The sequence below is a fragment of the Pyrgilauda ruficollis genome, unplaced genomic scaffold (assembly GCF_017590135.1).
Source record: "Pyrgilauda ruficollis isolate IOZ18807 unplaced genomic scaffold, ASM1759013v1 scaffold71, whole genome shotgun sequence".
NCBI classification, from domain to species: Eukaryota; Metazoa; Chordata; class Aves; order Passeriformes; family Passeridae; genus Pyrgilauda; species Pyrgilauda ruficollis.
The window spans coordinates 877961-900478 of record NW_024528933.1 but is presented as its reverse complement, the minus strand read 5'-3'; the positions used below and the strand labels follow the sequence as shown (position 1 = coordinate 900478).

The window sequence follows — 22518 nt, the reverse complement described above, 5'->3', positions numbered from 1 at the left end:
GATGAGGGAAGAACTAAAATAATGTTATGAATTGTGACCTGTTTGCTGGGATGGTGACATTTTTTTTGTAATTGTTTGGGGTTTTTTTTAATCATCATTCAGTTTGAAATCTGGAGTATTAGTGCCTCAGACTAATGAGCTAATGCCTGTGTGAGACAACTAAAACTTTAATCAATGCAGTAGTAGTTAGTCTTAATACACTAAACATTGAAGGTGGTACTGCTTATGTTAACATCTTTATTTTGTGACAATGTATTTTTAACTAAAATAAAATTTAGAACTAAAAGTCACTGCTAAATAATCTCTTCCCTCTCTACAGATTATCTGGGAGCAGACACTTTCCTGTTTTACTTTGTACTTCTTTACTGTAGTTAAAGCTGTAGCTTTATCCATTATAATTATAAGGAGCACAGAACAAATATTCCCAGATCTGCAAATGTCTTGATTGTGCATTAAATCTGACGCGCCTGACTTTACTTAAGTTAGCTTGGTGGATGAGTTTGACACAATTTTTTTTATTATTACTTCAACATGCAATTTTTAAATTGGTTTCTGCTGTACCGTTGTTCTGTTTATGACACTTAGAACATAAAGGGAAAAGGAAGTAAAGGTGAGTGTAGTCAAAAGGAGATAATCTTCATAGATTGACAGAACTGTGCATTGCTGGTTTTTTAAGCAAGGTAAAGCTGTACAAGAGTAGTGGTTTCTGTACAGAACTGCAGTGCTTTCAAATTAATATATTAAGTTATACCTAGCTGCATTTCTGAAGGGATGTTTATACTGGTCTGAGGCACATTTTGTTCTGTGTTGCCTAAGCAATGGAGTTAAGTGGGAAAATACAATTTCATATTAATAGAGAAAATTGGTTTGGGATCTTCACTTGGCAGCCTTCCTCTGCTTCCTTCCTGTTGCCATAGAAATGCTGAAGTATTAACGTATTTTCTTCTAAAATTCACACAGTGATTTGGCAGAAGAACAGACTACAGATCCCACCACCATGAAGACACATGCCAATAATCCACCAAAAAGGGGCGTGTCCTTGACTCGGAGCCACAGTGTGGGAGGTCCACTGCAAAACATTGATCTCTCCCAGAGACCATCTCATGGCATTTCAACAGTTAGTCTTCCAAATAGTTTGCAGGAAGCTGTGGTAAGTCTAGAAGCTGCATATTCAGTTAAAAGAAAAATATTGAAGACAATGAATTTTATAATATTCCACTGGCAGTATTCCTGTCCCATTTGCAGAATGGGAATGGCCAAGCATATTTTCACCTTCTTACAACTGAAAAAAATCTTAGTTCAGTTAATCAAAAATTGCTTTTCCAATACTTTGTCAAGCAAACAGTTCTACTTGAATGAATGAAGCTATCTTTGTCTTTCTAAATATGGAAGTTCAATAGTAAAGCAACGCCAACAGCTGACTTTTAGTCAGCTGCAAGATGGAAAGTTTGTTCTGTTTCTGTGCATGTACTTACACTCGTGCTGTATATTCTGTTAGGCTTACCTGTGGAGTGGATGGGAGAAGGTGAGAGGCAGTATTAAGACTCTTACCTTTCTTGTGAAAAAAACGTGTTTCTCCTCTCTCTTAGTACTTGTTATTTTCCAGAGGCTGCCTTAACATGTGAAGTAATGATTCAGTTCCACAGCTCATATAATTACTGACACTTCTCTTCACTTTCCATTGCTCAGGCTGGGTACTGGCTACCAGCTTAAATAGCTTAAAACTGCACAAACAGGAATAAGTTCTAACAAATTAGCATTTTTTTTCTTGTTCACATAATAGAAAAAGCGTAGGTGATTGACCTTTAAGAAATCACCAACAGTCAAAACTGGTGATGCTATTAAATTTATTTTGTGTTCAGTAGCTCCAGAGCTTCTTCCAAATGTCAAAAGAAACTCTACATGGAGGTTTCCAGGGCATGTAATCCTGAAAAGTATTTCTGGAAGAAAAATCTTCTTTGATTTAGTAAAAACAAAATCAAAAGCAAAAGCAAACAAAAAACCCTCCACAACTAACAAACAAAAAAACACCCCAAAACAAATGAAACCAAAACACCAAAACAATTATTTTTTGTGCATGTTCTATTTTTAGGATCCTTTAATAAAACAGCGGAACCCTGCCCCTGTATCTGTACCTTATTTGAGCCCTTTGGTACTGCATAAGGAGCTTGAATCACTCCTGGAGAATGAGGGAGAGCAAGTAATTCATACATCCAAATTCATCAATCAACACCCCATAATCTTCTGGAACCTAGTCTGGTATTTCCAACGGTTGGATTTGCCCAGCAACTTACCTGGACTCATTCTGACATCTGAGCACTGCAATGAGGGAGTGCAGGTAAATGGCATCCTCGTGTTAGATCGGCAGGTACTACAGTGAGCAAAGCTGGAGGGCTTGGTTCAAAACAACTGCCTAAATAATTCCTGAACAGCTGAATAGAAGTTCTTGGGTTTTTATCATACAAGTAGATAGCTTTGTTTCCCACAAGGATTCTTGAAGGGAGATGTGTGAAAACATTCTTCAAATTCTAGTCAAGATGGTCCCTACTGAAAAGCCAGAGAGTAAGACTCATTGAAGAATAGGAAACAAGATGTGTCTGCAAAGAACTCAAAAACTGTAATATATTGCAATACACAGAGTGAGTTACACACTTGAGTTTATAATCCTTAAAGTTACTGCACCATATTTGTTGTTCGCTTCCAAGAATAGGTTTTGCTATTCAAACTCCACCAAGTATGTAGAACAGATGTATTTTTTGAGTATTTTGCCTTTCTGATTTAAAGGAGTGGATTGAAACCTATATCATTTTTATGTGTGGGTACAAGTTGAAATTAAATATGTATTTGTACCTGATGCATGCCAAAAAAGTAGTATTTTCCTATATACTTGTACACACTTCAACTTTAAATTCTTTCCCTCAATTTTCAAAAAACACCCACGTAGAATTGAGAAAAATTTTCCAAGAAATTAAGGTGAAGGCAATACTAATGAAATCTAAAGCATCCTGGAAAACTAAAATGCATTAACAGGGAAAACAGCAAGATGGGACGTAATATCATGTAATTATTATTTAAATAGACACATTAAGTGATAAGTTTTTCTTGCCTGGTAATTCTTACTGTATTAGTGATTCCAGAGGCACTTAATTTTATAAAATAATTACATAAGTGTTGTTTTGACCACCATATGTTTTTAATGGCAATAAATAGTTCATATTTGTATAGATATGAAGATTCATTCTGCTTTTTGGGAAGGCCAATACCTAGACATGAATACCAAAATGTTCATCAGGTCAGAAAATATTGCAATATGGTATGATTAGGAGTACAGATCAAGTACTATGTCTGGTGCACAAAAGATATTTCCAGATACATACTCAAAAAGATTTTCCTCAGATGCCTGTAGAAAACTAAATGGTCTTCATACATTAGAATAAACTATAAAAGATAATTAAATGCTGCAGTACTTGCGACTGCTCTGGTTGAATGCAGTTTACTGTAGAGGATAACATCTGCTCCTGTTTGTTAGATTCAAGTTAAATAAAGTTAACCTTCTTTGTTCGCAAAAATAGTAAAAGGACAGGAGTTTTAAATAATGTAACACTGTACTGGTGTTTTTAAAACGTATTCCGTTTCCTCGTGTGTTTTAGCTTCCTTTGACATCTCTTGCTCAAGATAGCAAGCTAGTATACATCCATCTTCTGTGGGACAATATCAACCTCCACCAAGAGCCGGGGGAGCCCCTCTATATATCTTGGAGAAATCTCAGTAAGTAAAACAAATGCTACAGAAAACAGAGGGAGAAAGACTATGGAAAGAAACCGTTGGTTTATACTAGCTGAAGTGTACACAGCCCATCAATTTGCAGTATTTTTTTAGTATCTGAAGCATCTGCAATCCCTTCACATAGTACTTCACATAGTCTGGGTATCAAATTAGTTGTGAAAATAAGTTTGATCTGCTCATCACATGTCTTACACTTACAAGATGCTCTAGACATGGTGTTAAATAACCCTCACTTGATTTGAATGCATTAAGTTTCACTTCAGTTTCACTGCATTATCTGGTAATAGCTACACAGGCATGTACAAGAAGGCTCTGTTACAAAAAAGTATCTTTTGTAACATCACCAGGCCCTTTAATAGGTACATTTGGCACCCCTCCTAACTGTCAAAAAGTGAGTTCAAAGAAAGCCTTGTCTAGCATAAAAACAGGCAGACTGGTTAAAAAAACTTAAGGACTTTCTTACTTCTGATCATCAGAAAACCTTCTAATTCCATGTTTTTACTTTTAAAAACTATGCTAAGAACTATGTCATGTGCTAATTTTGGTTCTAAGGAATTAAAAGGCATTTGTTGAAAAATGTCCTTAAAATAAAGAGGTTGATCAAAAAATTACAGTCAAGAGCACAGAAGAACATGTGTTATTTCCCTCAGATTCTGCAAAGCATATTGATGTAACCACAATAGATGAAAAGCATCCCCAAATCATCTAGCCATGAATGGCAATGCATAAATATATATATATATATATATTCATGTAAGCAGAGGAGCAAAGGGCCTGTTTTAGATGTGGAAGAAAAATAGACAGGCCATATAGCAGTGTCAGAAAATATTCTGAAAACACAAAATTATGTTTTGTAAAGCATCATATATGTCAATTTGATGAAAACATAATGTTGATGTGGTCAAGATTACTGGGCTTGGTCTGCAATTCATTTGCACACCATGTACTCACTGGCTAATCTGTAAACTTACTTCATTGCCAGTACATGGACTTACTATTCCCTCATGAGTTGCTGTCTTTCAGAAAATAATAGTTCAGTGTTACTCTGAGCATGGCATTTTAAGTGACAAATCATGATGGTAAATGTCTTGGTCATTTTCTTTCCTGTTTGATTCAACTGTGCATTATCTATTTCAATATGTATCAAAAAGTTATCAGTTAATTGTAGGTGGCTTTTAAGAAAGGCTTTGATAAGAAAAGTTTCTTTGCTAAGGAAAGTGACACTTCTATTTTTTTCTTTCCCCTTGTGTAACAATAATCTTCTTGCAGTGAACCTAATTTTTAAGTACAGCAATAATACTGAGCTAACCAGCCATCACAGGCAACATCTGATGCTGGGTATTCTTCAGTCTTGTGGTATTTCTCTGTCACGTGGGACCTCTTCCACACGGATACTTGATGCATCCTGTAACTTCTGGGTAGAATTACTTTTGAGTGAAGACTATGAGCAGACAAGGTCCTTCCATTATAACAAATTTCTCTATATTGACTAGAGGTTCTCTATGTGTATCTCACTTTTGGAAATACTTCTGCTTATTAAAGTGAAAAAAAAAAAATCTTTACTGCTGTAATAGTCTGTACGGTTCCACTTCCCAGATTCTTCTGAAAAGAAACCCTCCACACTGGCAGAAGATCAGCAGGCAACGTACACATTGTTAGAGAACATCAAACTAAGTATTCAACACAATGATGTTATGAAGCCAATCAACCTCCTCCTACAGAAAGTTAAACCAGATGTGAAACGACAGAGGTAAAGACATAATCTCTTCTTAGTTTCCCCCCACTAAAAGTTAAATAAGATCAGACTGTGTACGTTTCATAGCGATAATTTCATAAAGACCTCTGGGGAAGATTCCATTTCATTTGTGTCCACCAAAAACCATCTGTACTCTTCTACACCTGTGTTTACGAACTGATGCACTCTATATTCAGATGCATAGTTCAACCAGATCAAATGGATGAATGTGACTCTTTAATAAAAATGGACATTTTACAATGAGTAAGAAAAATGCAGGTATTAATTACACAGATTTTGATGTTGCTCCAGATCTAGCCAGTTGATAAATACAAGTGTCCTGTTGCAGTGTGTGGAATATTCTCGCAAGTTATATCTTCTGAAATTCTAGCAATCTGGAGTACTGGCTATGAAAAGTGGATGCAGTGTGAGTCACAAAGAGAGGGAGATGTGTAAATACTTCTTGTATTTTGTAACCTGCACTGCAGTTCAAGGAAGGCTTTGTACAAGAGCACAGACTCTGAAGTAAACTACAGCAGATATAAGATGTATTTAAGCTTCTTATGCTAAGTCATCTTTGTTTCTGTGTTTTGTAGTTACTAAAAAGAAACATAAACTGCTCTGCTTAGAGAGGCATCTTTGTTTTCCACAAGGGGAAAAAATAATATCTGGTTATTTAATGATACCTATTTCTGAGATTGACCATGACATTCTGAAACAAAAAACAAAAGTATGGATGATCTGAAGGAGCCCATACCCACACATTGCTTCATGGTCAGGCAGGAATGAATTAATAATAAATAAAAAAGTGGTGGTTAATTTAATATTTCTTGTTTATTAGGCATTTCTATGGCAGAGGAATTTTTCACAGAAAATGTAACTACTAGGATTTGGGACTGATGTGACTTTCTGTCAAGTAAAAGTATTCAGGCATTAAAAAACCTTAAGCTAGTAGTCATGTATGTAGATTGGTCACTTTTTTCACAAGCAAGGTTAACAGAACTGTTGTTGAAACTACATAATGGAAGTCTTCAATATTGACTTTGAAAACAGAATAGTTGATGCTTTCATTAACTCACCCTTCAAAATATTCCCCTAGGAGTTTTTATAGGGAAATTCTTTTCCTGTCTCTGGTGTCTCTTGGAAGAGAAAACATTGACATTGGTAAGTAAAAAAAATACTGTGAAATGCATAGTTCTTTTCGATATTTTTCATGAAAGCTAGTATATAAAATCTGTTTCTAAGATTCAGTTGTGTTTTAGTGAAAATTACTGCACTGTCAGTCTTTAGATGTTGCTTTTATGTAAATATAATTCAGATGAAACCATTAATTTTTACTTTGTTTGAAACCAGTAATGAGTTATTTTAAACAAAGAGTATTTGAAGAGCTTGAAGTTTTAATTCTCCATGTCTGAAAGCTTGTTTCCAGTCTTGTCCATCTTTCTCTGACCCACATATCAGACCTGTGTTATCCAAACACCTGATTTCCCACCCTCTACTGATCTCTTCTATCCTGTCTTCTATTTGGTGCTACACAATTGAAGTGACTCCCTCATGGAATGTGATAGGGGAGCTACACTGGGAACAGGCAAATGGAGCTGTGAAAGAAGCAATGGGCATCCACCTCTACACCATCTTATGGGGATCTTTTTCAGGTCCTCTGAGAAGGTGCATTTTGAAGAAAAAAAAAATCAGCATCTAGTTAATGAAGATAATTTTGTTACTATATAAAAATCACCAAAAGCATTTTATAGGAATAGTAGTGTGCATGGTACAATTTTTCTTAAATAACTTCAACTCTGCTTTTTCTATTTCAGAGGTCTTTGATAGTGAATACAGACTTGCACTTAAAACACTACCAAAGGAAGTTCTTGAAAAGATGCAGAGAATAGACGTTCCACCAAGCAGCAGGGTTGAGTGTTGCAGGAAGTGGTTTGGAGCACCTTTAATATAAAAACAAGGAAGACGCACACCATACTTCGGAGAGACAAAAGCAGAGCTGAACAAACCCAAGAGCATGGTGACATACTCACTTTTGAGTCTCAAAAGGTGTTAATCAAGCAATTTGTCAAACCAGTTTCATTGAACTGCAACATGTATTCTTCTCACTTGTGTAACGGGCACATTTTAAAATTTGTCAAAATGTTTTAAAATGATGAGTTTGTTTCAGTGGCTGATCTGCTTTTCCCCTATATATATATATTCTTTAATTTCCTCAAAATTTTCCTTCACAATATCAAGCTGTTGAAAAAGCTGATGATGAAACAGTAGTCTATAGCTGGTGACTTTCTTAAGGGCCACCAATACTGGTGTATTTTAATGAAGTACTTTTCCAGTACTCAGGTTCTTCAATGCTTCTTTAAAATGATCTTTACCTAGAGAGGGGTCCTTTTATTAGTGTGTGGTATGGTTGTATGAATGTAAATATTTGAAACCTTGGATTGGAAGCTGCAATGCAGTTGCTTTCATCAGACAGTACATTAAATTGCTACCCTTCTCCTGACTCTTGTCCCCGTCAGTATTCTGAACTACCTTTGCTAACCTTTTCAAAATGTTTATCCACAGCTGTGAGAAAACAGAGACTTACACTCAACTTTCCTATATTCTCTATCTGATAAACTGTAACATTCTGTAAATGTACTGGCTGCTTTCTCCAAAGAAGGTTAAGCTTCTACACAAAGCAGCTGAGAAATGGATGGCTTTCTAAAAATTATGTAGGAAGCTCAAATGGTATTAGAATACACACAAGAATTGTGTGTAATACACACAGATACTGCCTGAAAAAAAAAATTGCGCTTTATACTATTTGCATGTGTGTTTAAGAGGTGTCCTCCTCTAATTCTTTTATCACCCTGTCCCTTGGTTTTATACTATGGGTTAATTATTTTGCACTGATAGTCCAGATTCAATATTTCAATTAAAATGTATTTATAAATGTGGTCTTCAAGGTGTATATTAGCAGAAATTAAGTGCTTATGTGTATGATCTGAAAAGATGTATCCATCTTTTGTATTGCTTCTAGTAGATAAGACACTTCCTCACCTCACATATTTAATTGACTACAGTAGTCATAGTCTTGGCAAGGAGAGCCTGGATACTGGTCAACAGTGTAAGTGTTTCTGTTACTTGAAGAATATTTTAAGATTTATTCCAGGTTTTTGCTGAAAATTAGTAATATGGCTTTTACAATGGAATAATTCATAGAGAAAAAATATATTTGTAGCATGTAAAAGGAGCATATAGCTTAAAGTATTAATTGCATCTGGATATGAATGTATTTACTTGATACTACTTTAAAAACTTTTCATTCTTCAACTTTTGAGGGATGAAGATCTGTCTGGAACTATTTTTTACATGAAACAATAAAACCATTTTTTTTTCATGAGATGAAAACAAGGGAGTTGCGCTACATATGACAAAATATATTTACATCATAGACTGATACCTTGTATTTTGTCTAAAAGTGCTGATCCTAAGTTAATATGGGGATATTACCTGGACAGATTCTCTCCTGATAAAACTGTTGTGCTTTCTCAACAACTAAAAGCAAGAAAGCACACAATTTTTTTTTTTTTTTAATTCTTTATTCTTTGGGTTTATGCATGGTTGCTTGCTGATACCTGTCCTACATCACAATTAAAGAATAGTCCTTGATTCTTCATCTTTTCCTCTCTTCTTCAGTTACATAATTACATGGTTCCATCCTTCTAAAATTGAAGTCTATCTAAAGATATCTAAAGTAAATAACTTAATATTTTTACAAATCAGCAGCAAATTTTTCTATGTAACTATATGCATTATTTTTCAACAGACAGCTACGCAAAGACCATTATTTTTGAGTATTAAATGGACAAACCATGTGATTATATGACGCAATTTGCAAGAAATCAAGTTTTAGTTACACTTAAATTCTCCCAACTCATTAAATGGCAAGGAAAATCTGTCTAGTGAGTGCTGGTTTAGATACGTGACATCCAAAAAGTTTTAAAGCATAGTAACTAATATTATTATGAACTAGTTTTCCTAAACACATCATCTTCATTTCCAAACAACTTTCTCATCTGTTGGTGAAAATATAGATTAATAAGGGAGTAGTGTTGTAAATACAGCAAAGCAGATTGTGTCACAATACCTAGTGTTAATTGTTAAACCTTTCCCAACTATATACACTAAACAAACAAACAAAAAAACCTAACAGAAGTAAAGCCAGAGGAGAAAAGGATAGCTGCAGAATTGGACTTGCTTTGATTTTCTCTTGCATATTGGCATTTTTGTACACTACAAATTAACTGCTATTCCTGGTATAGGCACCTGGCTTTCAGGGTGGTAGAAGTCCTGCATGTAGCTACTTGAAATCTTGAATCTGCATATTTTAATTGATTCTTTAATACAGAATAAAAAAGGAAGACCTTCGCTTTTTTGTAGGGAGTTCTTAATGCTTAGGTTTTAGAGTAGCTAACTAATCAGTTGTTTTTTAATGTAATCCATAGCTCAGATGAAAAGGGAGATCTTTGAAAACAGTTCGTTTTCATCTCAGATTTTTCTGGGGGAAAAGTAAGTTTCACAAAATCTGGCCAAAAATAACCAGGGAAAAGTTTCAAAAGCTTTTTGTAAGTGCATTGCAAACATTTTTGTTCTTCTGAAAATTAGGCACTAAAGGCACCCTTCTGCAATTTAATTGACAGGATGAACTTCTTGGGCTACATGGGGATGACTTAGTAATGTACAAATGCTTCTAAATTGTTTGACACCCAGCTCCTATGAATCCAAATTTATCTGAGTCCATTATACATTATTGATCTGAGGAAAGTTTTGGGAAGGAGGGTTGAGCGTAAGCTAGATTTTGGTTCTGTTTTTTGTCAATATAAACAGAAAAAATAGCATTTTGCTCACTTGCGAAACTCTTGCCTCCGCATACTCTTTCTAGTACCTCAACAGCCAGTGTTCAGGAGTTTATTCTTCTGTGGATATTTTGTGATTCCCACGTACAACCTGAGGAAAACATTTGCAGATCATCAGCACTAACTTCAAAACATGTGATTTGTGCACAAAATGAGGATGTAGAGCAACTTGATAACAGAAGTGGATGCAAACAATGAATTTCAGGTACACCCAAGAACTTAGAAAGTTTATATTGAAAGAAAAATTATCAAAGAGAAGCTTCCTTAAATTGTTTCCATAAGGATGTTGAACTGCAGCCAGTTGTGCTAAGATACTACCTTGCACCTTTCACCCAGCTATAAATCAGTCACATGTACAGCTTGTGTGCTCACATGCGAAGAGCTGGGTTTTTTGTGGAATTGAAACAACAAATGAGGTCTTAAATGTTTAAAATCAGGATTCTTAAGTTAAAAAGCTTTTCTTTATTAATTATATTCTGGCACATCACCAAATCCTGACAACTTTGAAAACCTTTTAGGCCTAGGAGACTGGTGTGGTTGCAGTGTTGGCGCAGTCATTTGTTCCAGCTTTTACATGTTACCAGAAGCATCTGTATGTTACTTATAATCATATCCTGTCTTCAAATTTTATGTAACTTAAGTTTAGACAATACAATTGTAATGGAAAATATTTTATTTACTATATGTGTTTCAAACTAAATCAATTTTGCAAGTAACTTAGTCTTGTTCCTTGTGGAATTTCACATTGGTTAAGCTCAAGCTACATTGCACTTGTGAATAAGTAATACTCTATTTTAACTGTGAATTAATGGCTTTTTGTATTGCTGCAGCTAAAAGAATATACCTTTCATTGAGTTTACTGCTTTCCTTGAATAACTGCAAAATAGGGGATATTTTCAAAATGTATATTAAATTAGATAATAGAAGTTATATTTTTAAAACAAATTGTTAAAATGTAAGGAGCTGAAGAATCCACTCAGTAGTTTTTTCTTTTTAAAACTTTTAATTCAACAATTATTTCAATGCAGATAACTCCTATTTTATTTACAGTAAGCAGGTAATCTTATTCACATAATTGTATCGTTTTCAACAAAAGGGTTCTTTTTTTCTTTCAAGTAATAAAAATCTTAAAATGCATTCTGTATATCCACTTTTCACTATGTATCTTTTTAAAAACAAACACCCTTTTGACTTGTAAGAGTTGAAACTGAATGGTTGGATTGGATTCTAGTTCTGTAGTCTCCTGTGCTGTATATTGTGATGCATACATGAGAGGATCGGATGGCGTTTTTATTTGTTCTTTCAGTCTGCATCAACCAATGGTGCAAATAAAAGGGATTGTTTGCTGTTGTTCAGAAGCACATTAAACTCCTATGAGGAGCTCAAAATAAACTATATAGTAACAAGGATGAAATGATGTAGTGTGAATAAATTATTAATCTATTAAGTGAGCTGGGAAGCTTAATGCAATAAAATTTGCACTGGTTTAGAGACTGTTTTGAACTGTTGAAAAATGGCATCCATTTACTTTGATTAACAATTGTTTCTCTGTAATATTTTCTGTACATTTGACAAAAATTTGAGTTTAAAAGGGCACTCTATATCCTGAATTCTGTATAGATATTCTAGACTAAGAAACAATTCTTAATGTTGTTCCGAAAATAAAATATATATGCATCCTGTGTAAAAATGCCATTTTTTCACCACTGGAATTTAAATGATTGACAGAATTTAATCTTAAGTGTAAATTCAGCCTATAGTTCAGCAAAAGACTTTTGGCTGTCTTTTTGCATAATTATTTCACAGTACCTCAGTGGCTTTTGAATGATGGGAAAGAGCAGAGGCAGGGGGAGAGGGAAATAAAAAATGGGACTCACTTGTGGAGATGTGGCTTCTAGAGAGTATGGATGGCTCTGTGGCACCTTCAGCAAGCACTGGGCATCAGTAGAGGTAAGAAGAGGTGAAGAACAGGCTCAGTGTGACAGAATCTGTAAAGCTCTTGTTTGTAGGAAGAGCATAGCCCCTGGCTTCCTGAGGATAGCTGGTGCTCTCTGCAGCATATTTGTGGCTTTACTTGGGGGAGCACTTCCCAGGAATTCTGGTTTCTCAGTGGCTTTGTAGTGGGATCACAAAGTCATGCTTTCACCTGATGCGTCCTAGCTTGTCAAAACATTGGTGGACCTCATAACATACTTGTGGGTTACATGTAATTTTCGGGTTGGTTTTTTTTTGGTTTTTTTTGGTTTTTTTTGGGTTTTTTTTTGGTTTTTTTTTTGGTTTTTGGTGGGGTTTTTTGTGTTTTTTTTTTGGTTTTTTTGGGGTTTTTTTGTTGGTTTTTTTTTTGTTTTTTGTTGATTTTTTGGGAGGTTTTTTTGGGGGGTTTTTTGGGGGGGTTTTTTTGGGGGTTTTTTTGGGTTTGGTTTTTTTTGGGTTTTTTTTGTTTTTTTTTTAGTTTGTTTTGTTCTGTTTTTTTTTTATGGGGCAGGGATTGGAGTGAGGCTGAGATGAAATTTAAGTAGTAGAAATTGCCAGTGCCTCAGGCCTTCTTCACCTTCACAACTGAGTATCTTTCAAACCTCCCTCATGTATGGCAGTCAGTTCATTAATGTGACAGGAAGCAATAAGAGTACAAGACCCTAAAGACCTTTCTTGGCTAATGAGACTGATGTGCATAGCACACATTGATATCTTGTGGAGAAGATTTGTAATAAACCCATATTTCCAGACCTAGTTTTAGATAGAGAGCTGTCAGGAACAGTTAGTCTTCTGGACTTGTGTATCTTGCAAGCATCACACTGACTTTCCTTGTTTTCCTCTGACTGCTGACTTTGTCACTGCTGAATTTTCGGTAGTGCTGCTTGCTAAGAATATTACCCTGTCTTAGCATTTCCTGCCCTTCATGTGGCCTGTTGAGGGAGGAGACAGAAGAGAGGGAGAATGCTGAGCAGGAACAAATGCTTCCATTTGACGAATCCCCAAAGAAGCATGAACACAGGGTTTGGGTTGGAAGCTGTAGAGAGGAGGGAACTGCTACTTCCTTGTTAGAATCTGGTGGGAAATTTGAGGGAATGTGATAGCAAAATAGCAGAAGGTGCTTGCTTAAGGAAGCTCTGCTGCTTCATGTGTTCAGAATCACCTTGAGTGGGAGTTCCTTGCTAATAGTAATAGTTACTTCCATTTCTGTAAAGACAAACTTCTACTGTCTACAAAGAAAAGGAAGAGCCAACTAACTTGCCAGGCTGGAAAACTGATGGGGTCCACAAGTAATCTGAAAGGTCTTGCCTCTGTGTAGGAATAATTGCATGTGCCAGAGCAGCTAAGCAAGAAAGGCCTTGTGTTCCTGGTGGGCATCAACCTGACCCTGAGACAGCCCTAAAAAATGCTCAGACTTGACCAGCCACTGCCCTGCTTCAGAAGGTGTTTGCACATTACTGTTTTCCAGAGTTGCCTGGAAGTCTTGGTGGTTCTGTGGAGTTGGGTGGTAGACAGAAACTGCTGGGAAGACCAAGGGCTCACTTCACCTAGTTACGAGAGTAGTTCAGAGGGATGTTCCAATATTTTGTTCAGGTTTCTTCAAGATGCTTTCCTTTGGCATTTTTTCCTCATTTGTTGTCTGCGTCACGCTGCCTAAATTCAGACCTCGCTGGTTAAAAGTGATGATGTATGTCAGTGTTATGTGTATTCTGTTTCCTTTGGTTGCAGAGATGAAATGGCAACCAGTCAGGTTCTGACCAGGGTCTGTTACTTGCCCTGAAGCTTAAGGTGTCTTGAGTATGCAGCCAAGCTTCAGACTTGCAGAAAGTCTGCCATTAGAGCAGAAATCCTGTCAAAACTGCTGAGACATGCAAGGAAAAGCTGCAGTTCCCAGATAGCACTTGGCATTTAGTATCACAGGTTTTAAACTGCTGTTAAGCTGGTAAGGGACTATTGCAGCTGCTGGCCTTGTGGCTTTATTGCAGTTTCTATTGCACACGGGCAGAGCAAACATGCTATTCCTTCATTAGCCTCTTTCAGACTGGCCACTTGAGTCATCCATGACCTAAAGCCATGATCAAAGTAGGTGACTGGGAAAACAGTCTGAATTTATCAAAAGCAAATCATGCCAGGCTAAATTGGTAAGTGCTACAGAAAAATAGCATGTCAAGACAGAGCAGTATTGTTCAGCTGGACCTTGGCAAAGCATTTGACACCATTTCCCATAGCTTCCTCCTGGACAAATGTCAAATATAGACTGGATGGCGGTGATCTGTGAAATGGGCAGGAATCACCTCACAGGTGATCAACGTGTTTTACTGAGGCTGGCAGCCTGTCCCAAGTGGGGCCCCCCAGGGATCAGTACAGGGCTCCGTGTTGTAACATCTCCATGAATGATCTGGATGGGACCAAAAGCACCCTCACCACGTTTGCTGTGTCACTAAACTGATGTTGAGGGGGACACGGGGACAAGGAGAACCACCTTTCACAGACCTGAATGGGCCAAACTAGATGATCTTTTAAAGTCCCCTCAAGCCAGGACAGTTATTTGAGTCTACAAGTCATGATATGCTGATTTGCACTTGAAAGCCTAAGACTGCAGAAGGAAGCAGCAGATGATGTACTAAGGCAGCTCCAAGAAACAAGAGAGGGAGAAGACTGCAGAAAGGATTTTTTTTGTTTAGTGATAAGGCTACGTATTTTCTGGCTCTGACAAGGCCACACATCCTCAAAGCTTGATAACAATAACCAGGACTCTACTGACTTTTTTCACACAATCATACAACTGGGTATTAGTTGTACTATTTCAGAGAAAGAAGCAATCACAGCTTTACAGCAGAACAGGTCATACAGAATAGCCTATACCACTCTGCTTAGTAGTAGCCTGTTCAGAACATTCCTGTTCTTGTCCAGGACACACCTAAGTGCTTGTACACCCTGACCAGAGTACCTCTTAATTGTGTGCAAGAATATTTTACTAGGATTAAGAATCTAGACAGTGCTATTTCCCTTCTGCAGATTGTAAAATTCTTAGCATTGTGAACTTAGTGAATGTTACTCTTATCTACATTTTCTCCAATTAAATTTTGCAGCTGAGAGACTAATGTGGAGTAAAAAGGGACCTTTTTATTCAGTGAAGCTCAGGTTTAACAGGTCTGGTGGGTCTGCACTATTAAACTGCAGGCAATGAACATGGTCTCCATAAAAAAAGTACATTGTAAAATGGAACCTTTAAAATTTTATTGACCTAGCCAGCATTATTTAACTCATGTACAGCCACAATTAACAGCCCTCCCAATCTTTTCTGATTAGTTGTCCTTAAAGAACAGTCTCAGTTAAGTTGTGAATGATGGCTTAAAGCTTGGCAACTGCTTTAGCCACGTCTCTTGGTCCATGGCTCCACTGCACTTAAGTGCTTCATGGCAAATTCTGTCCTAATACAAACCTTAAGTTCAAGGAACACAGGTTTGATCCTGTCATGCCCCTTGTGTACGGGCAGCAGATCTTGTCTCCTTCAACTTTTGATTTTTCCAAAAAATCAGATTAGTCCAGATTTTTCATCTGATACGCTAAAATATGCTTCTAGCCAGGTGAGGCCCTAACTCAGAGAGCCTTGCCACACAGACAGGAATAAAAACCTTCCCAACTTCTTATGTTGTAGTGAAGCTCTATTTACTAGAAACACCTATCTCAACAAAATAGAAGTGGATCCAAATTACTATTTTAAGAACTAAGACAATTTATTTAGCTGCAGACCATTTTAACATCCAACACATGTATTTTTAACTTTTGAGTCAAATTCCCATCATCCTCACCCAGTATACACTGAATACATTAAGGCCACTGAAGTTTCTAATCCCCAAGTCAAATTTTCAAGTCAAACCTTTAAAAGGTGCTTTCTCATGCTCAGTACCAATTTCAAGAGCAGAATGCTGCAATACCTACAGAATCGCCAGCATCTCACATTTGCAGTAACCCAAAAGGATCATCTGAGAGGAACACCAGGGCTCCTCAAAGGACTACCCACCGCCAAAGTTTTTGACTAAGAGCATCATCCAGACGTTCTCAGAACTCTGGCAGGTTTGTGGCCACTTTCCTGTGGAAGCAGTGCCAGTGAACATCTGAACTGCACTTAATTCTGCCAAGAATCAGCTGGAGGTTTAAAGTTTTACCAATGTTATACTCAGTACCAAAGTGACATGATCTTTTCCTAAGAGAACTGCATCAAGATCACGGTTTTTGGTTCTAGTTTGGTGTGCATGATGCAGTAGTCTGAAGTCCTATTTAAGAAATTGCCAGTAACAACATGCACTACAAAGTCTCATACTGGAAGTTTGCCACCAAAGGCGTTTATTGGTTATCAAATGCAAGTCTTTTCAGTATCATGCAAAACATCTTTACTTCTGACTTGATTCAGACTTGGATGTAGAAGCTCTCAAAGAAGAAAGCCGGCGCCTCTTGGCAATCTGCTCCTGGCGTTTCTCCTTCGCTTCCTGAAAGGCATGAAGTATGGAGATGTTACATATTCATGGAGCACTTTAAAACGTATACCAAGGAACAAACTAGGGGAAATGCAGCTTGAAGGAATGAATTCTAAAACTCAGAAAAAATTTTGTGCTATTTTCTAGCCAGGTGAGGCCCTATTGTGAAATAGCACAAAATAATTTCCCTTCTACAGCTCAGAAGAATCCTGCCAGTATTCAAACCAGCACAGACCTGTGTCTTTGCACAGTATGCAAACACCCAAAACTATGTTACACTGCACACCAAAATGTTACTATGCACACCTGAAACTTTAGTTAAGGAAGTGATGTAGAGTTTTCAACACACCAAAGGTGCAGCTCTCTGTTTCTATCTGGAAGTAATGAAATTCAGGAAGCACTGTGCCAAATAATTCAACTGTACTGCTTCCAGTACTGCTTCAGCAGTCACTGCAGTTTTAGGAGCAAGGGCAAACACATGCTAACAAATACCTTCTTGCCAACTTATCCTCCATCAAGATCAATGGCTAAATCTCATTTCTCCACACAATCACTCAAATGCTAGGGCATCTTGAACTTAAACCAGAATTCATTTGAACTAAAACAGCTATAGAAAAAAAGTATCTTTGCAGATACAATTATTTCCTACAATTTATTTCCTTCAAAACAGGCTCTCAGTTTAGTGGGCTTGGTTAATTTATATTCTCTATGACTGAAACAGAAGAAATATTCAAAAAACCCCAACTGACCAGCTGTGTTCATACTCATACTTGGGCACTTATATTCAAAATGAGCAGGTACAGAGCAGCCGAAGGCATACAGCTAGTTTGCCGTATAGTCCAGTTTACCAAATCCCTTGATTCTGGAGTTATATTCCATACAGCTGAGCTAAAATGGCAAACGTACCTTCATCCTCTTGGCCAACAGCTTTGCATACTCTGCAGCTTCCTCCTTGTTCTTCTGAGTACGCTGCTTTTTCAGGGCAATACGCCTGCGCTTATGCTGCAGCACTCTAGGAGTCACCAGTCGCTGGATCTTGGGAGCCTTCGTTCTGGGCTTCTTGCCTAAAAATCATTACAGATCAGCAGAAGTGGCAGAGTACCTTCCCAAGAGACCACAGGCCTCATCCAGCCAACTTTAGAGTAAGTCTGACTTACTATTACAGTAACATTATTTAGTGTACTATGTATTACAACAACTATAGAGTTCAACACCTTCAGAGATTTTACAGGAAAATTATCAATTACCACCAAACACAGCATTAACAATAAACTGTCTTAATGCTTGTGATTTTTTTTTAGAAATGAAGAGCAAATTCCTAGCTTCTCAGCAGACCTGTCTCCTTGAACTCCCCCTAGACCTAGATTTTTTAATAATAAAGGAATCCATTATATACCTTCCAGAACAAGCCATTGTTTCCAGCATTAAAAAGACATCTACAATTTTACTTAGGTTTGACATTGTTTATCCCAAAAACCACTGTCCACAATGGGCAAACAACACATGCATCTGTAAAATAAAATTTTACTAACCAATCCTGACACACTTTAACAGTCATACACCAGAGTCTGATATCCACCAGGATCATATTCTTCAACTGAGAAAACCATTTCCTATGGTGTGTTTCTTTCCCCCACAAACTTTCACAGTACTCAAGTCTAATCATACTGTTCTAAAAATCCACTTTTTTCACCCCAGTCAAAAGCAAAAAAACCCAAAATTAAAATCTTACACTGCATTACAGAGGTAGTAAGGACAGAAGTGCCCTGCCAATAAACCTCATTTCAGACTGCCTGCCATAAGCAAGGGGGAAAAAATCCTAGCATTTTCTCTCTACACTGCCTTTCCCCCTACACCATGAAAGTTATAACAACATTCCACCTTATATTTAACTTTCTTTCATTAGCAACTACTTTTGGGTTATTATTAGAAATACTAGAAAAAATTACTCAAGATTCTATCAAACTTTTAAGAACAAACCGTGCCAAAACATGGCAGAGGGGTGAAGGAAATGAGGCAACCAAGAAACTATTTTTTTTCCACAAGTTATGGCTGACAAAGCTTAAATATACTGAGTGTCAACTTCCCAGATGCACTACTAACTGTGCTTTGTCCAGTGTAGTAGACTGGACACCTCGGCAGTAATTACAGAAATCCCAAGAGCTGTACTATTGGGAGTTCTTACCCTCTTTGTTCAGAGGCTTCCTCACAACATACTGGCGAACGTCATCTTCCTTAGAGAGGTTGAACAGCTTGCGGATCCTGCTGGCCCTCTTGGGACCGAGACGACGGGGCACAGTTGTGTCAGTCAGCCCAGGAATGTCCTTTTCACCTTTGGGAATATAAGTTTAAACATGCCAATTACTACACTGAACACCAGGTTCAGCAGCAAAACCCTAATACGCAAGAATTCAAGGTAAGGCTAGGTAATCTTTGGGGTTTGCCTGTCAATAGCACCACTGCAGCCACCCTTGGCTGCTTTGACATGACCAGACTGCTGTAGCAACAAGAAGTAACCAGTTTTAGCATTACAAGAATGCAATGCTCAGAGGACTCCCTAAGACGCAGCAGTCACACTCTGAAACCGGGACTGCCATTTCCATTTCACACAACTTACCAACCTATCAAGCAGGCTCCTTCCAGGTGCACATGTCTACCTATTTATTGGCTGTTTCACTCAGACTCTTACCCTTCTTCACTATGACCAAGTTCAGGACGCTCAAGTTTGCATCAACGATGCAGCCACGGACAGACTTGCGCTTTCTCTCGCCGGTTCTCCTGGGGCGATAGCACGAATGGCCCTTGCTGAGCAGGAGGCGGACACGTCCGTGGGTCAGGACACCCTGCTTCATGGGGAAGCCTTGCTTGTCATTGCCACCGCTTATCCGGACAACGTACCCCTGTGAAAACACAAACACTTCCGAGTTACTCACCTCTGTATTTCCTCCAGTAGGAGATACCACAAAAGACTGCACAGAACAACAGAGCAGCATGTTCATGGCTCAGCTTAAGTCACTGTTACTGGCAGTGCAAACAACTTTAACAAACACCTTTGGAACAGTTCAGCAATTTTACTCAAGAAATGTAAAAGACACCTCTGTAAACCAGAATTTACAGTTAGTGTGATTCACATCCCTTTGAAGTTTTGTTGGAAAGTAATAGCACAAAATCTCTTACAGTTATTGTTCAGCTTTTCTGCAATTGTAAACTTAATTAAAGCCAGTTATCTTGACAAACTGGAAAGCTGCACAGAACACAGGAGTGTCTGGAGTAGTGACACACAGGAAAAAAGCGTTTGATCACTTTCCTTGCAAAGATGGCAGCAGAAAAGATCACGCTCCTCAAATTCAGCTGCATGTCCATATCAACACTAACTATTCCAAACCCAACCACCAGGCCAAGCACGTTTTTTCTCACATATTAGCAGCAGTTTAAACAAAGCCAATTTTGAACGGACCAGCAGTTTTATACCTCAAATTTAACTCATCCTGAATACCAAGAGACAACACTCAAATGGAGAGCAATAAGCTACTGTGAAGGGGAACAAGAAACTCTAAACACAAGGCTTTAAAAACCAATCCCCCTCAAGGAAAGTACTGAAAGAAGCTAGCCTAACCAGTAAGTTCAATGCATATACAGCAAGAGAATCTTTTAACTTGACCACCAAATGCACACCACACAAGCACTACAGCTGACAAGTGCATACTAGAGAAATTTTGCATGTTAAGCTCCTCAACTACAACTCTTGCACATTCTTCTGCACTGCTTACCTTCCACTCCTCACCAAGGGAATCAGCCAGCACCTCCGTCGCCATTCGTTTTTCATAAAACGTCCTGAGCTTACGCTCATCGTCTACTTCAATGAGCTTTTGGCAGCCAGTAGCCGGAAAAGAGATGTTGAGCTAACAAAAAAAACACAAAAAAAACCCAAAACAAAACAAAAAAATCTGGTTGAAACTTTAACAGAAACTTTAACAGAAAATTTCCCTGATAATTTGAGCTTGGCATTTCAAAGCTGGGATTCCCCAGCTGCTTACACAAACGCTCACCAGAAAAACCTGTCACCGCCACATTTGGGAGAGCCAAGGCAAGACGGTCCCATGTTCGGCCGGACTGGTCTGTACAACTGCTTCAGTTGCACAGAGAACTGACTTTATTACAGCGAAGAGGTCGATTAGAGAATACGAGCAGCACAAATACGGGCTCTCCTCTTCCTACAAACCCCTCACGCCGCATTACACAGACGCGCAAGTCACCGCAAGGGACCAGCAGCTGCTGTGGGGTCACTCGCGCTTCCCGGGGCCGCCGCAGAGCGCAGCGCTGCACGGCGCCTGCCGCCACGGCCTCGGGCACAGCGCACACCGCACGTCCCTAGCGGGCCCCGCAACCCACTGCACAAGCCTCTCGCCCGCAAAGCCCCTTCCGAGCCAAGCGGCTGCTCCGGAAGCCCCACGCTCCACAAGCCCGCGGCAGCGGAGCCCCGGCCGAGGAAATGGGGCCCTCACGCAATCCACTCCCATCCGCCTCGCAGCTGCGCTCCAGCCCCGCCGCCAGGGACCATCGGCCACCAAGAGCGGCTCTGCGGGCAGCGCCGCGACCATTTAGGGCGGGAGAGCCCAAGCCCCGCTACCCGAGCGCGGCCCCGGCCCGGCGCGGCCTCACCTTCATCCTGCTCACGTCTCGACGCCGCGAGGAAAGGCCGCACTTCCGCCCGCACTTCTTACATACACCCAGAAACTCTCGCGAGAGCAGTACCACCCGCGCCCCACGTGACCGAAGCTGCCCAATGCCGAGGGAGGCTTTTACGACAGGGGCGGGGTCGGGAGGAGCTGTCGGGGGCGTGGTCTCGCGGCGAGGGCAGGCCCGGCGCTCCCCGCGCCAGGGTTCGGGCGGTCGGCCCTGCCTGGGCCCGTCAGCGGCTGCTCGGGGCGCGCTCGCCAGGCAGAAAGTGCTCCTTTGGAACGGCCAGTGGGACAGCACGCAGGCGCTCCGGGGCTGGGAGCGCTGGCGTCTGTAAAAAGAAGCGCCATCAATACGCGAGGCAGCGGCGCGTTATTTGCGCGGTGTGAGCGCCTCCCGCCGAGATGGGCTTCCCGGTTCCCGGCCGGCGCTGTGCCCAGCACTTTCTGCGCACGGGAGCTGGGCCGTGCGGGGAGCGCCCGCTCCTCTCCACACGGCTGGAACTGTGTCCTTTGACCAGTTCTGGCCTCCGCAGCACGCAAGAGACAAGGAGCTACTGCCGAAGGCCACAAGGATGATCAGGGGTCTGGAGCATCTCTCTCATGAGGAGAGACTCTGGGAGCTGGGACTGTTTGGTCTGGAGAAGAGAAGACTGAGAGGGGATCTCACCAATACATAGAAAAATTTCAAATGTGGGTGCCAAGAGGATGGCGCCAGACAAATTTCATTGGTGCTCGGTGGCACAGCATAGAGTAATGTTCCTAAACTAAAACACGGGAAGTTTCACCTTAACCTGAAGAATTTCTTTACACTGAGGGTGGCAGAGCACTGGAACAGCTGCTTGGGGAGGCTGTGGAGTCTCCCTCTCTGGAGACACTCAAAACCCACCTGCACGTGTTCCTGTGTCACCTGCTTTAGGTGACCCTGCCTTGGCGGAGAGGTTGGACTGCATCATCTCCAG

At 39.4% G+C, this 22518-nt stretch overlaps 2 protein-coding genes across 4 annotated transcripts in view; one reads left to right on the top strand and one right to left on the bottom strand.

Annotated features, from left to right (window-relative positions):
• DENND4C (DENN domain containing 4C) overlaps positions 1-12106 on the top strand; it is a 72146-nt gene extending 60040 nt beyond the window's left edge. For all 3 annotated transcript variants that reach the window (XM_041485519.1, XM_041485521.1, XM_041485520.1), the window contains 6 exons: positions 961-1150; positions 2093-2338; positions 3651-3768; positions 5383-5536; positions 6621-6685; positions 7339-12106. In XM_041485519.1, the coding sequence (XP_041341453.1) occupies positions 961-1150; positions 2093-2338; positions 3651-3768; positions 5383-5536; positions 6621-6685; positions 7339-7475 (910 nt within the window). In that variant the 3' untranslated portion in view covers positions 7476-12106. The remainder of the gene's footprint in view (positions 1-960; positions 1151-2092; positions 2339-3650; positions 3769-5382; positions 5537-6620; positions 6686-7338) is intronic.
• A 4617-nt stretch (positions 12107-16723) lies between these two features.
• On the bottom strand, positions 16724-22512 carry RPS6 (ribosomal protein S6). Its single transcript, XM_041485553.1, has 7 exons — positions 22446-22512; positions 21540-21931; positions 20648-20779; positions 19567-19777; positions 19063-19209; positions 17784-17941; positions 16724-16889 (listed from the first exon to the last, which is right to left on the bottom strand). Exons 1-7 carry the CDS (start codon positions 22510-22512, stop codon positions 16794-16796), a joined length of 1203 nt encoding a protein of 400 aa, XP_041341487.1. The 3' UTR covers positions 16724-16793.
• Positions 22513-22518: the final 6 nt, after the last annotated feature.